Source organism: Globicephala melas, chromosome 20 (genome assembly GCF_963455315.2).
Source record: "Globicephala melas chromosome 20, mGloMel1.2, whole genome shotgun sequence".
In the NCBI taxonomy this organism is placed as follows: domain Eukaryota; kingdom Metazoa; phylum Chordata; class Mammalia; order Artiodactyla; family Delphinidae; genus Globicephala; species Globicephala melas.
The window spans coordinates 17,526,812-17,540,097 of record NC_083333.1 but is presented as its reverse complement, the minus strand read 5'-3'; the positions used below and the strand labels follow the sequence as shown (position 1 = coordinate 17,540,097).

Here is a 13,286-nt window from a genome sequence, read left to right as displayed (position 1 = left end):
GCGCTGACGTCACAGAAGGGCGAGGCTGGGCGGGGCGGGGTCTGGCGGGGCCGCTAGTCCGCGCTCCAGCGGGTTGTAGTTTGTGGGGCTGCGACCCCTTCCCGCCCACGCCCGCTTCCCCGCCCCTCGCCCGGCACCGCCGACAGGTGAGTGGTCCCTCGGGCACCTCCTGCCTGCTGCTGGGACGACCCCGACAGAGTCCCCGCCCCTATTAGGACTCCAACGTCTGGCCTCAGAATTCGGGGTGAGGTCGTGGAAACCCTGGCCCCGCCTCCATCTTCACTTCGCTACCCTCACCCCTGCATATGAAAACCGTAAAACCCACAGGTACACTTACCCAGTCTCCCAAGCCTTCTTAATGTACGTTTCTGGTGCTTTTCGCGGATTGAGAAGTTACTTATAAATGCAGAACCAGGAAAGGTGTGTCAGAACCCCAGACCCTAGGTCGTATAATACCTTACACCTGTTGGCAGTGCTGTGTTTGTCCCTGTGGTTCTTGTGTGCCTCAACCCTCTGCCTTGTTCTCCCGGCTTACTTAGCCCGGTCTTCCAAATGCAGCCAAGGGGAGGGCTGGACAACCAGTCACCTGGCCGTTCAAAGAGTTGCTGAAATTCAGGTCACAGCAGTTGTTCCCTTACTGTCCGTGGCCTTTTCTGTTCAGCTCTGGCTGTGAAGCACTCACTTGTATTTTGACAGTTTGCACAAAGTAACGGTATGTTTTCTCCCTAGATGCTTATGGTGGCGTAGCTGAATAAACATTTTAGAAATGAGTAGAATTACTCGTTTGATTATTGTGAAAAAAGCAAACAGACTCATAGGCCAAGTGTATTGAGGTGTATGATAAAATATTCAACTGTTCTCGTTTTAAAATATTTCACAAAGTGTTCAAGCATGCAGGTACCCACCCCTTGTTTAAAAACAAAACAAAACAAAAAAACTTACAGACACAGAAGAGGCCTCCTATGTACCCCTTGGGAATCGCATGCCTTTTTCTCCTTCCCCACCTACCAGAATTTAGTGTTTACTTATACTCTGCATATTTTTATACTTTTGCTACTTAGGTATTTATCCAGAAACCAATATATAGTCTCATTTTAAACGTTTATATAATGCTATCATTCTCTACATGCTCTAGGTCATTGCTTTTAACTGTTGTGTGATAATTCTTGCATGGATTTATCGTAAGTTACGCATGCATACTCCTGTCGATGGACTTTTACGCTTTTCCCTTTTAAAAATCACCAGAAACATATTCTTGTACATTCTAATTGTATCATTTCTGAGTCATAGGGAATGTTTTTTCAACTTTAGTAGATACTGCCCCATAGCTCTCCAACGTGTAGTAATTTATACTTTCACCATCAATGAAGAGAGTTCCTTATCAAACTGTTTTAAAAGAAACAGACCGTTCAACTTTTCCTGCATTCTTATTTAATATATGCATAGAGAGAAATTACTTAAACGCTGAAATCTGATATACTTTCTCCTAAGTCTGGTACTTATTAATGTGTCAGGGGCAGTGTTTTATTTCTGCTTCAATTTGAAACTGTGAGGAATTAAATACATATGATCAAAGGAACAGGGGTTTTGTGTGATTCTTTCAAGCCTGTGGTGGCCGCTGATCTGAGGCAATGTGTGAAAAAAGTCATGGAAACTTTCTGTCCTTGTCATGCCTTCTGCAGACTATGAGCTGTAGGTTTTTATACCTTGAAATATTTATGATCTTAAAGTCTTGCGTAAATGTGCTAATAAAATATATTTCTCCAGCTTGAGGCCACCTTTTGGGTTTGAAATGGAGCTTTCCAGTACTTACAGTCTCTGTGTGATTAATTATGTTTTTAGCATGTTAATATTTATAGAAGACTATTGTAGCATTTTTCCAGTATGTAAATAACTATTGACCCCAACTTCAATGAATACAGTCAAATACTGTATTTGACTTTGTAGCAGGTCTGATTTCTTAAAATGCTTTTTTGGTCATGACTAAAAGCATAATAAAAAAACAATTGCATGATTTAGGGGATGAATTTTTCCACAGCTATTTTCAGTCATCTTCCCAAAGAATTTGTTTAGTTTACTTGCAAATGTGAGATATTTATAGCATCAGTTAAGGATCATAGTGTGTGCTCATTGCCTCTTTAGGAAGAGGCTGAGTTAGAATTTAGAGAATAATTTAAACATTGTGAAAGGCACCTCACGCAAGTAAGCGATAGGCTTTTAAAAACTGATACTATTTCTTCCTTAAAACTTTGGTAGAATTTATCAGTGAAACCATCTGGACCTGATGTTTTCTTTGAAGAAAGATTTTAAACTATAGATTCAATTTCTTTAATTCCTATACAGCTGTTCAGGTTACCTTTTTCTTCTTAGGCAGTTTTGTTTGTATCTTTAAAGAATTTTGTCCATTTCCTCTCTGTTGTCAAATTCCTTGGCATAGGTTGTTAGTAATCATACGTTATTAACTTTCTAACATTTGCAGGGGCTTTAGTAGTATTCCCTCTTTCACTTCTGATAGTAGTCATTTGTCTTCTCTTTTTTAAATCTTGATCAGTCTTGCAAGAGGTTTATCAATTTTATTGTTAAGATTTCATTGCTTTTCAAAAATTTGTTCATTTTCTACTTCATTGACTTTTTATTATTTCCTTCTTTCTACTTTGGGTTTACTTTGCTTTTTTTTTTTTTTCCTAGCCATTAAGATGAAAGTATAGATCATTGATTTTAGCTCATTCTTATTTTCTTATATAAGCGTTTAAAGCTATAAACCTCATTCTAAACACTCTTAGCTGAATTTCACAATTTTGATACGTTCTGTTTTTTATTCTCATTCAGTTCAAGATATTTTCTAATTTCCCGTGTTATTTCTTCATTGACCCATAGGATGTTTAGAAGTGTGTTGTTTAGCTTCCTAGTATTTGAGGATTTTCCGAACACCTTTCTATTATTGATTTCTAATTTAACTCTGATATGGTCAGAGAGGATACTCTGTAGAGCTTTAGTTTATGTAGATTACAGCTACTGATATTTATTATATCAGAAATTAAAATAGAGAAATTAAAAATATTAACTCTTAAAAGTAACCATAACAACCTATTATATAGTAACATAAACAGTACTTTTCATTAAAAAACTATGTTTTCTGAAACAAATTTAGTTAGAAGAGTGGCACTGTTTCACATTTTTGGTAAAGTTTTAAAATTTTTGTTAGTCGGTGGGTTCTCATATCTACTTCTGCATTCAGTCTGTTGTGATATCGCATATCATGTCACCTCTGGAAACCTCTATTGTACATTTCTGAGAGAACGAGAGTGAAAAAGGCCAATCACATCTGGGTGTTTACTATAAAAATAACCTTGACCTTGTCACTCCAGAGAAGGTCTTAGGCAAGCCCATGGTTTTGGGTCACATTTTGAGAACTGCTGCTCTACGGTTTACAGTATGCATTTTTGACTTACTGTAGTATATGCTTAAATAACATTATTCCATTTTAGTCATAAGGCCTTTACAATAGTACTTTTCCATTTCTGCTCTCCCATCATTGGTGCTGTTATTACCATATAACTTACTTTTGTTTTTATTATAAACCTCCCAATGAATTTTTATTATTTTTACTTTAAGCAGCCATCTTTTAAAGAAATTTAAAAGTTAGAAAAGTTTTTTTTTTTTTGCTATTAGCACACATACTTACCATTTCTGAGACTTCATTTCTTTGTGTAGCTCCAAGTTTCCATCTGGTATAATGTCCTTTTGCCTGAAGAATTTCCTTTCACAGCCCTTTTAGTGCAGTTCTGCTGCAGCTGAATTCTCTTGGCTTTTGCTTTTATATATATATATATATATATATATATATATATATAAAAAAAACTTTTATTTCACCTTCATCTTTGAAGGATATTTTCACTGGAAATAGAATTCTAGGATTACACTTTCTTCCAGCCCTTTAAAGATGTTGTTTGATTGTCTTCTGGCTTGCATAGTTTCTGACAAGAATTCTTCACTGATTCTTATCTTTGTTCCTTTCTATCTATTGTGTCTTTTTTCCTCTGATTTTAATTTTTTCTCTTTATTGTGAACTTTCATCCATTTTATTATGATGAGCCTTGAGGTAGTGGTGTGTGCACACACACATGGATGTGTGCTTATCCTCCTGGAGTGTGTGGAGCTTCTTAGACATAGGGGTTTGTACTTTCCATCAAATGTGGGAAATTTGCAGCCATTGTTTCTTCAGATATTTTGTCTCCCTCTCGTCTTAATGTGACACCCCAAGTGCATGATGTTAGACCACTTGATATTATACCGTAAGTTACTGAGGCTCTTTTCATGTTTTGTTTCCAGTGAATTAAAAAGTCTGTGCTTTGGTTTGGTTAGATTCGAGCTCACTAATCTTTGCTTCTCTGGTGTCTAATCTGCAGTTACTCCAATCTAGTGAAATTGTGCAAGAATATATTATATGTTTTATCCCTAAAGATTCATTTTGTTCTTTTTTAAGTCTTCCATGTCTCTCTTCATTATGTTCTTGTTTTCCTTTAAATACTTGTACGTGGTTTTCTAGTGCCGTCACATCTCCGCCATTTGTATACCTGTTTCTATTGACTGATTTTTCTCCTAATTACGGGCCACATGTGTCTACTTCTTGGCATGTCTGGAAGTTTTTGATTGGATGCTGGACACTGTGGTGCTCTATATTTGAGCTCCTGACGTTGGCAGGCACTTACTTGTGGATTAGTTTGAGCTTTTTGAGGCCTGTATTCAAGCTTTCCCAGAGTCTTTAGTACCTTCGTTCTAAAGATAGGTCGGCCCCATTCTAATGCGTGACCTCTCTGGGCTTTCCATCAAATGCTCCAGGTGACCACTAACAACTCTCCACTCTGACTGGTCTGGGTTCAAAATGTCTCTGGGCCCTCTGTGAGCTCTAGGAATTGTGCAGCTAACAACACTGCCATCATTATTTGCCAAGGTTTGTGGAACATTCCTTGATGTATGTACAACCTATTACTCAGCAAAGACCCAAGTGGACCCCTACATGGATTTATGGAGCGCTTTGTCTGCATAACTCATTTTACTCCAGAATCCCGCGTCCCAACTTCCAGGTGTCTCAGCCTCCCCAAATTCTGGCCTCCTCCTCAACTCACAGATGCTGCCAGGCTCTGTTTCGTTTCCATCCATTTTCCCCATAGTCTGGAAATTGCCTCCAGGTGATCAGAGGGCTCACCTTTTTTGTTTCTCTTCTCTCACAGATCAGAGTCCTGTGCAGCCTGAAAACAGTTGTTTCATATATTTTGTCTAGATTTTTAGGTGTAAGAGGCTAAGTCTAGTTTTTATTACTCTATCCTGGTTGAAGGCAGAAATCTATTTTGAGTTAAATATTTCTTAGGCCATGAGATTCTCAATTTTCTTGGCCAATAATGACCAAAAGAAAAAAAAAAGAAAAAAAGACATTGCCAGGCTGTTGTCTTTTATTGGGTCTTCCTAAATGACTTAGAAGGGGGCCTACTGGAGCTGGAACATGGAATATTGGAATATGGAATGGCAATGGAATATTGTCTCTCATGTGAAACTTACTGCCATATATGAGGAGCTCTACATCTGGGAACTTTTTAAACAACTGACTTTATGCTTCAGATTCCAGATTCTAAATTATATCCCATCTCTAATTAAAAATTATCACTGGATGCTTTTACAAACCATATTGATTTTCTCAAGTCATATGTCTCCTCTGGCTTGTGGACCCCTGCATTTCACACATGTGTTAAACCTGAACACTCGTGGTTTGATATTTGACAGACATGGATTGAGCTGCCTCAAGATTTCAGCATCATAGGTGTCGAGTAAATACATGTGGGAATTCTACACCTGGAATTCCGTGATTGAAGGACCAAGTGTGACATTAGCTTTTAGATTCATTGTTGTCAGGAATTAAGAAAAGCCAAGCAAGAGTGGTCCAATCCCACTCGAAGCTTCTTGCTCAAAGAAAACTGATGGGATTATTTCTAGATGTGACTTGGGGAAGGGGTTGAAACTAAAAGTAGCCAGGAGGACCCTCGTGGCTCAAGTTACTTGGAATTTGCTTTTTCAAAAAGCAATGTTTTAAGTTTCAGACTTAGGTGTGGAATGGCAAGTGGTTATTAAGGCTTTCGTTTTTACCATCGTACTCTAAGCTTGGCCCATATAAAGTGTTTGGGGGCTGAGGGAGGGAAGAATAAGGAAAACATCAGGGAGCTAGGGTCAGGTGGGATACCACCAGTGGCAGTGGGTAGCTGTTTCATCACATGTAGTCCGAGTGGATTTTGATTTGGCCACAGTTCTACAAATAGATTATTTTGTGGTTTGGGTACCAACGGCGTCAAAACAGCTATTTAAAGAATCATTGAATGTGGTTTTTTTTTTTTCGGTATGTGGGCCTCTCACTGCTGTGGCCTCTCCCGTTGCGGAGCACAGGCTCCGGACGCGCAGGCTCAGTGGCCATGGCTCACGGGCCCAGCCGCTCCACGGCATGTGGGATCTTCCCGGACCGGGGCACGAACCCGTGTCCCCTGTATCGGCAGGCGGACTCTGAATGTGTTTTTGTTTGTTTGTTTTTTCTGAGTAGGAGCCTACAGAATTGGATCTGATATTATTTTTCCTTTTCAGTAAATGCATCTATGGACATTAACCCCCAAACAGAATGACGTTCAGATGCTGAAAAGTATGTCATAGTCTATGGCATCTTTGGCTTTCTGGACTAACAATGACCCCAAATTCTGGACAATAGAATATTTTCAGCTGGTAAAAAAGGGTAAAGTGGCTCTCTATGTTTTAACAGGGGGAGAGGTCCAAAATACATATATTTTCAAAAATGCATGTTCTGGAATGATACATATAATGATTAAGATAATTCAATTTTTGTATTAAAAAACTCTGTGCATATGTATATAGGGAGATGTATATAGATTTAAAAATAATATATATGTTGGTATATGAAAAGGAAAAATCTGGAAAGATACAACTAGTAATGAATTATTCACAGTGTCTACTTCTGAGGAGTTTATTTTGAAGGGGGGAGAGTAGATATTTATCTTTTACTTTGTATACACCTCTGAGCTAGTAATTTTAAAAGCTAACATTTATTGAGCATTAACTATGTGCCCAGAACTGTGCTAAGTATTCCAAATACTTAGCATCGTCTTACTTAATGCTCAGGGGCTGCCATAGCATGTCTGTCTATACCGGAGTTGCTTAGAGGTGGCAAGTTGCCAGGAAAAGGGGATCTAGGTACTTCCTTGAGTTATGCTGGCTTATCTGCCACACTGGTGTTACTCTGATCGTGTGTTTATTTAGGAAGACTGGGGGGTTGGGGTGGGCGGTGGATGCCGCTCAGCAACCCCTTGCGGCTAATACTGCTTATAACAAACCAAAGTAGCAATTACTACTATTATTCCCAATTTAGAGATGAGGACAGAGAGCTTAAGTCATTTGCACCAGGTCTCACAGCTAGTAAATAGCAGAGCCGAGATCTGAATCCCAATCTGTTAGAAAGCATAGTCCAGGCTCTTCATTTGAATCTGTTACGAGACGGTGTTACTTCTCATGATTGAAAAAATATGTCAAAACTTCAAAAGGCCAACCCACAAAAATGTAATTTGAATACAATCCAGAGACAGAGATGAAAAATAAATGCAGAATATGTTATCACAAGTAAAGGTGGTTATCAAATTAAAACAAATATCTAATGTGCTAGACAACACTGCTGCTTATAGTAAGTCAGATGGACCCTTTTATCTGTGAGTTTTCACCAAAGGTTATTTATGTGACTGTCTATTTTTGCTTCCGCCCCTTTCCCCCCCCTTTTAAGCAGGAGAGATTTACAAATAGTGCTTGAGCATCATGGAGCTTCTAGGTTCTACTTTGGCGGCACCTTATGCCCACCCTAGACCAACACCAGCCAACTTCCTACCAGCCATCAGTGCCATGGCCTCAAGCTATAGGAACTGCTTCCCGCACTGCAATCTGACCCACAGTCTGAGCCTGCCTTGGAGACCAAGCACGTACTACAAAGCAGCCTCCAACTCACCAGCCTTGGACCCGTGCTGCACCAGATCTCAGAGGGTGTCCGAGAGCACCACGCTTCCCTGTGTTTCCAACAGAACCACACTCTTCACCAGATATACCCCAGATGATTGGTACAGGTCCAACTTAACCAACTTTCAAGAATCCAACACCTCCCGACACAATTCAGAGAGACTAAGGGTAGATACATCTCGCTTGATTCAAGACAAATATCAACAAACGAGAAAAACCCAGGCAGACTCCACCCACAATCTGGGAGAACGAGTCAACGACATAGGATTTTGGAAATCTGAAATCATTCATGAGTTGGATGCAATGATTGGAGAGACAAATGAACTCACCGATGTTAAGAAAAAACTGGAGAGGGCTTTGATGGAGACAGAAGCCCCTCTTCAGGTAACTATAAGACCTTATTAAAAGGACAGTGCATTTTTATGATTATAACCCTGTCGTTGAAATTTTGAGGTTATTTATCTATTGAATTATATTTCGCTTCCCCTGTAGAAGCCAAGCCCTTGTCAATAAATCTGTACCGGGTTTCAGTGACGATAAAACCATTGCCATTTTTCTCACATTATACCGAACAACCATTTAAGTAGAAAGAATTCTGGAATTCCCTGGCGGTCCAGCGGTTAGGACTCAGTGCTTTCACTGCTGAGGACGCAGGTTCAATCCCTGGTTGGGGAACTAAGATCCCGCAAGCCCAGTGGTACAGCCAAGAAAGAAAAAAAGTAGAGAGAATTCTGCATGCAAAGCAAAGGAGGCTAATTAAAGCGACGCTCTTAAGACGCACAGTATTTTATGGTGAAAATGCCATCTTCCCATCTCTTAAATAGGCTGCTTGGTTATTGCTGTCCCTGGATTAACATAAACGTTGTTTGAGAGGAAAAAAACTGTTCTTTTAGTCTGTGTCATGAAATGCCTTCTGCATGTATGTTATGAGTCCACTTCAGGCACGGTGAAACGATCAAATTAGAGCTTCTTGGGAATGGAATGAGTTTGGTTAAATAGAGAAATGGGATAGAAGTTAAGCCAGTTTTGGTCCTAGAGGCAGCCTTTCAGTTGGTTGCTGGCCTCTGACCAGGCTTCTGAATGGAGATCAAATTACCTTTAATCCTCTGAGTGTGCGATGGGCCCCCTGACCCCATTCTATCCACCACCGTTGGAAGAAGACATTCTGTATGTGAAGATGTCCAAATGATGCAGATTATTTTAGAAGTTGTGTATATGTGAATGGGCAAAGCGAACACTCTTTTTCTCCATGTTTATGTGACTCATTTTCCTGGTGATAAGCATTTTCAATAGGTCTTATTATTTTTTTTTTATGGCATCCATAGTAGAAGAGATTAGAGAATCGAAGAGCTAGAAGTCTAGTCGTTTGGGGGGTTTGCTGGAGACCCCTGCACACCGTAGCTTCTTACTGCACCCCTCCTCCCCACTAAACACGAGTGCACACAAATACACACGACCACAGAAATCCTGAGAAAGGTCGACAGGACACTAATGATATTCTTTTAAAAGAACTCACCATGGGATCAGAAGCCCTTCCATACTTTCTCTGAGCTCTGGATCATTTTGAGGATTCCTGGTCTATTCTACAATACATCCCATCCCACCCCACCCACCACTTACTTTAATGAACACTTAAAATGACAGCCACTTACCTTTTACTTAATTTCCAGAGGAGATTCAGTTTCTTCCCTTGACACTCCTTTCAGTGATGACTGCTTTCAATGAGATGGGCATAATTTAAATACTTTTCTGCAGTTTTTGTCCAGATATCTTGTGTGTTTAAACATTTACAATCAACACGGTATCAGAAGATCCCAATTAAAATGAGAATTAGTCCCATGAACAGATACAGCTCAAAAGAGGAAATACTGATGATCAACTGTATATAAGACAAAAATATTAAAACTCAATAGCAAAAATGCAAACTAAGTCAGTGAAGTAACCGTCTTTGGCTTACCAAATTTGCAAAAATGAAAACCGATAATGTGTAGGGTTGGCAAAAGTGCAGAAGACGGACACTTCAGATATTGCTAGTAGACTATGGATGAGCAGGAACTTCCTGGAAAGCAATTTCATAATACACATTAAAATAATCAGAGTTCCCTTCAACCCCTTAGTTCATCTTCTAGTCAGTGTACATTAGACTATTAAAAAATTAGAGATTCACTCCAAGATTTTGTTCAATGACATCATATCCAGATTACAGTGTACATACTATTATATTTTATGCTTTTTAAACATTTAACATTATAGTCATCCCATGTCATGAAATACTTACTCTTTGAAAAAAGTATTTTAACATTTACATAATGTTATTTCATGCATAATTTAGTTGTTGGCTATCTAAGCTGCTTTCCATTGGAGTCATTAATGTACTTTGTCTCATAGACTATTTCAAGTCTACTATTTAACATCAATCCTAAAAAGAATAAAATTATGAGGGCACTGTAACTTCTGTTTAAAACAAACAAAACTGATAGGAGTATGGATAACTCATTTTTGACTTCTCTCTACTTTTTCTCTTTAATGGATAAAGCATATTATTATTATTATTATTATTTGTGGTACGCGGGCCTCTCACTGTCGTGATCTCTCCCGTTGCGGAGCACAGGCTCCGGACACGCAGGCTCAGCGGCCATGGCTCACGGGCCCAGCCGCTCCGCGGCATGTGGGATCCTCCCGGACCGGAGCACGAACCCGTGTCCCCTGCATCGGCAGGCGGACGCTCAACCACTGCACCACCAGGGGAGCCCCGCATATTACTTTTATAATTAGGAAAACAATAAATGGTACTTTAACAATAATCACCTGGATTTTTGGCCACACAAATATTTTGAGGTCTTTAAATAATCATTTGTTTCTTCTTCACTCTTCTCAGTAGAAAACATTTGGAAATAAGATCTTGAAGACTATGATTTGGGTTATTGAACTATTTCTCTAGAAGGAATTGATGTCACATAGTTTTCTCAGATGCTGATTTGTGGGGATTAAGTAGATGCCATCTGCTTCAGTTTGTCAACTTTCCAAATTAGGAATTTTTTTCAAACTCTTTACCTTTTCACTAGCAGCAGGGATTCACTTCGTTGTCACACTGAGTTTCTTGTTTGATTTCCAGGAAAATGCCTTGAAAAGTTGGTATTGGGAGCATCTATTGCCTTGTTTTAGAAACAGGTTATTAGAAGTGCTAGTCACTGATTTTAGTCAGGTTGTATTAGTGTTTTTCGTTATTTGTGTATCTGTAGGTAGCCCGGGAATGTCTGTTTCATCGAGAGAAGAGAATGGGAATCGATCTAGTTCATGATGAAGTGGAAAAAGAGTTGCTGACGGTAAATATGGGGCAAACCCTTCAATAACAAGAAACCTCATTGCAAATGTGCGTTTAATGTATAGAAACAAAAAATGATGTTACGTAAAGACACGGTAAGGAGTTATAGTATCAGATATTTATGGTATTTAGAAAAGATACATTTTATTTTATTTTTTATTGAAGTATAGTTGATTTACAATGTTGTGTTAGTTTCTGGTGTACAGCACAGTGATTCAGTTATACATATATATATGTATATTCTTTTGCACATGCTTTTCCATTATGGTTTATTACAAGATACTGAATACAGTTTCCTGTGCTATACAGTAGGACTTTGTTGTTTATGTTATTTTTTAGAAAAGATATATTTTTGGGGGGTTATGAAAGTAATAGATATTTATTGAGAGAATTTGAAAAATGCAGTAAAGATAAAAATCACCTAAGTTCAATTAGACAGAAATGACTATTAATGTTAGAGTATTTCAGTCTTTTTAATAATCATACTTAGGTAGATACCACCCAACTTAAAGACACACAGACATATCTTCCAGGTTAGAATTATAGTGTATCTATGCGTTTGAATAGTGCTTTTTTTGTTGGATAAATGCCCAATGATGTTTATTCTTAAATGTAGACGTGGAAAGGCAGTGTTGTGTTTTTTTAGAAGACAATGTTTTAGAGCACTTTTAGGTTCACAGCCAAATTGAGGGGAAGGTCCAGAGGTTTCTTCCCATGTGGCCCCTGCCTCCACACATGAATCGTATTGATAACTGTATGCATTTCTGATTATTTCCTCAGGATACATTTCCAAAACTGTAATCCACGCATCAAAGGGTATATGCATTTGGACAGCTTTTGATCAGCCATCCGGGAGCTTACCTCCTAGGCTCTCTCCCACAAGATCTCTGCCATTTCTTAAGATTTCAGCCCTTAGGTACCTGGGACCCTTCCCAGTCTCTCTTTTTTTTTTTAGCCTGGATACTCTATTAAGCGTTCGTTCTGCTTCCCCAAGTGCCAGACATATGTACGTTGGTAACTCATTTTTTGGTTCACATTCATAAAGCTTAAAAGTGAACTTTTCTTTGACCCTGATGCCTTCTGCCTTCCCCTTCCTATTGATGGTACTGTTACTGGTTCTATGACTCCATCCCAAGAGGGTTCTGCTCTGAGACAGTATTGAATAGAACCTGATACCAGCATGCAAAGAATGTCTGGGTGGATTCTCACCACCAGTAGCAAGAAACGCCTTCCCCGTCTGGGATTTCCGCCTCTAAATGGCTTGTAGGACCCCAGCCCCCTCACAACCAGCCGGGTGATGGGTCAACTTCAAGTGATTCAGGAGCAAACACTGAGAGTGCACATCTTTAAGGAAACACCGCTGCTTCCCAAACTCAGGGATGAGTGAGAATTTGAGAATGTCGTCATCAAAACACACTGTCTATAGAAATGGGGTGCTTGCTCCTATCGATGACATTTGCCATTATCCAGATTCCATTTGGACTTATAGTTTGATTTTTAAAGTGTGATTTCAGTAGCCTATTCTACCTGTTAAGAGTGTGATAGTTTACCCACTTACCCCAAACTTAAAAAGGCTCAGTTAAGCCTTTAAGTTTGTATGTATCTGTGGATACATAGAACCACAGGAAGCAGGGTCTGGGTTTAACAGTGAGGTCCCAGAAATGATCGTATATCCACAGTTCAGGGTATAGCCGAGAGTTAGCACACATCCATGTGTGTGGTCAGAACTCGGAGTTCTTGTGACCTGGCCAGTATTTCTCAGCCAAGAAGAGGGTGGAGGCCACGTCGCACATGAGGATTAAGTTCTAGATCATACTTTATGATCCATGTCGCATTATAAGTCCTACCCTTTAGTGAGAGCTTCCATCTGCAAGGCACATAATTATCTACCCCACAACCTAGAAAG

The 13,286-nt window shown here is 39.3% G+C and overlaps 1 protein-coding gene across 1 annotated transcript in view; it reads left to right on the top strand.

Moving 5' to 3' along the window:
* The first annotated feature begins 273 nt into the window (after window positions 1-273).
* The window catches only part of TEKT3 (tektin 3), a 33,537-nt gene continuing 20,524 nt past the window's right edge, over window positions 274-13,286 (top strand). Inside the window, exons 1-3 of the mRNA XM_030862329.3 lie at window positions 274-327; window positions 7,832-8,439; window positions 11,298-11,381. Coding sequence (XP_030718189.1) covers window positions 7,861-8,439; window positions 11,298-11,381 — 663 coding nt within the window. The 5' untranslated portion in view covers window positions 274-327; window positions 7,832-7,860. The remainder of the gene's footprint in view (window positions 328-7,831; window positions 8,440-11,297; window positions 11,382-13,286) is intronic.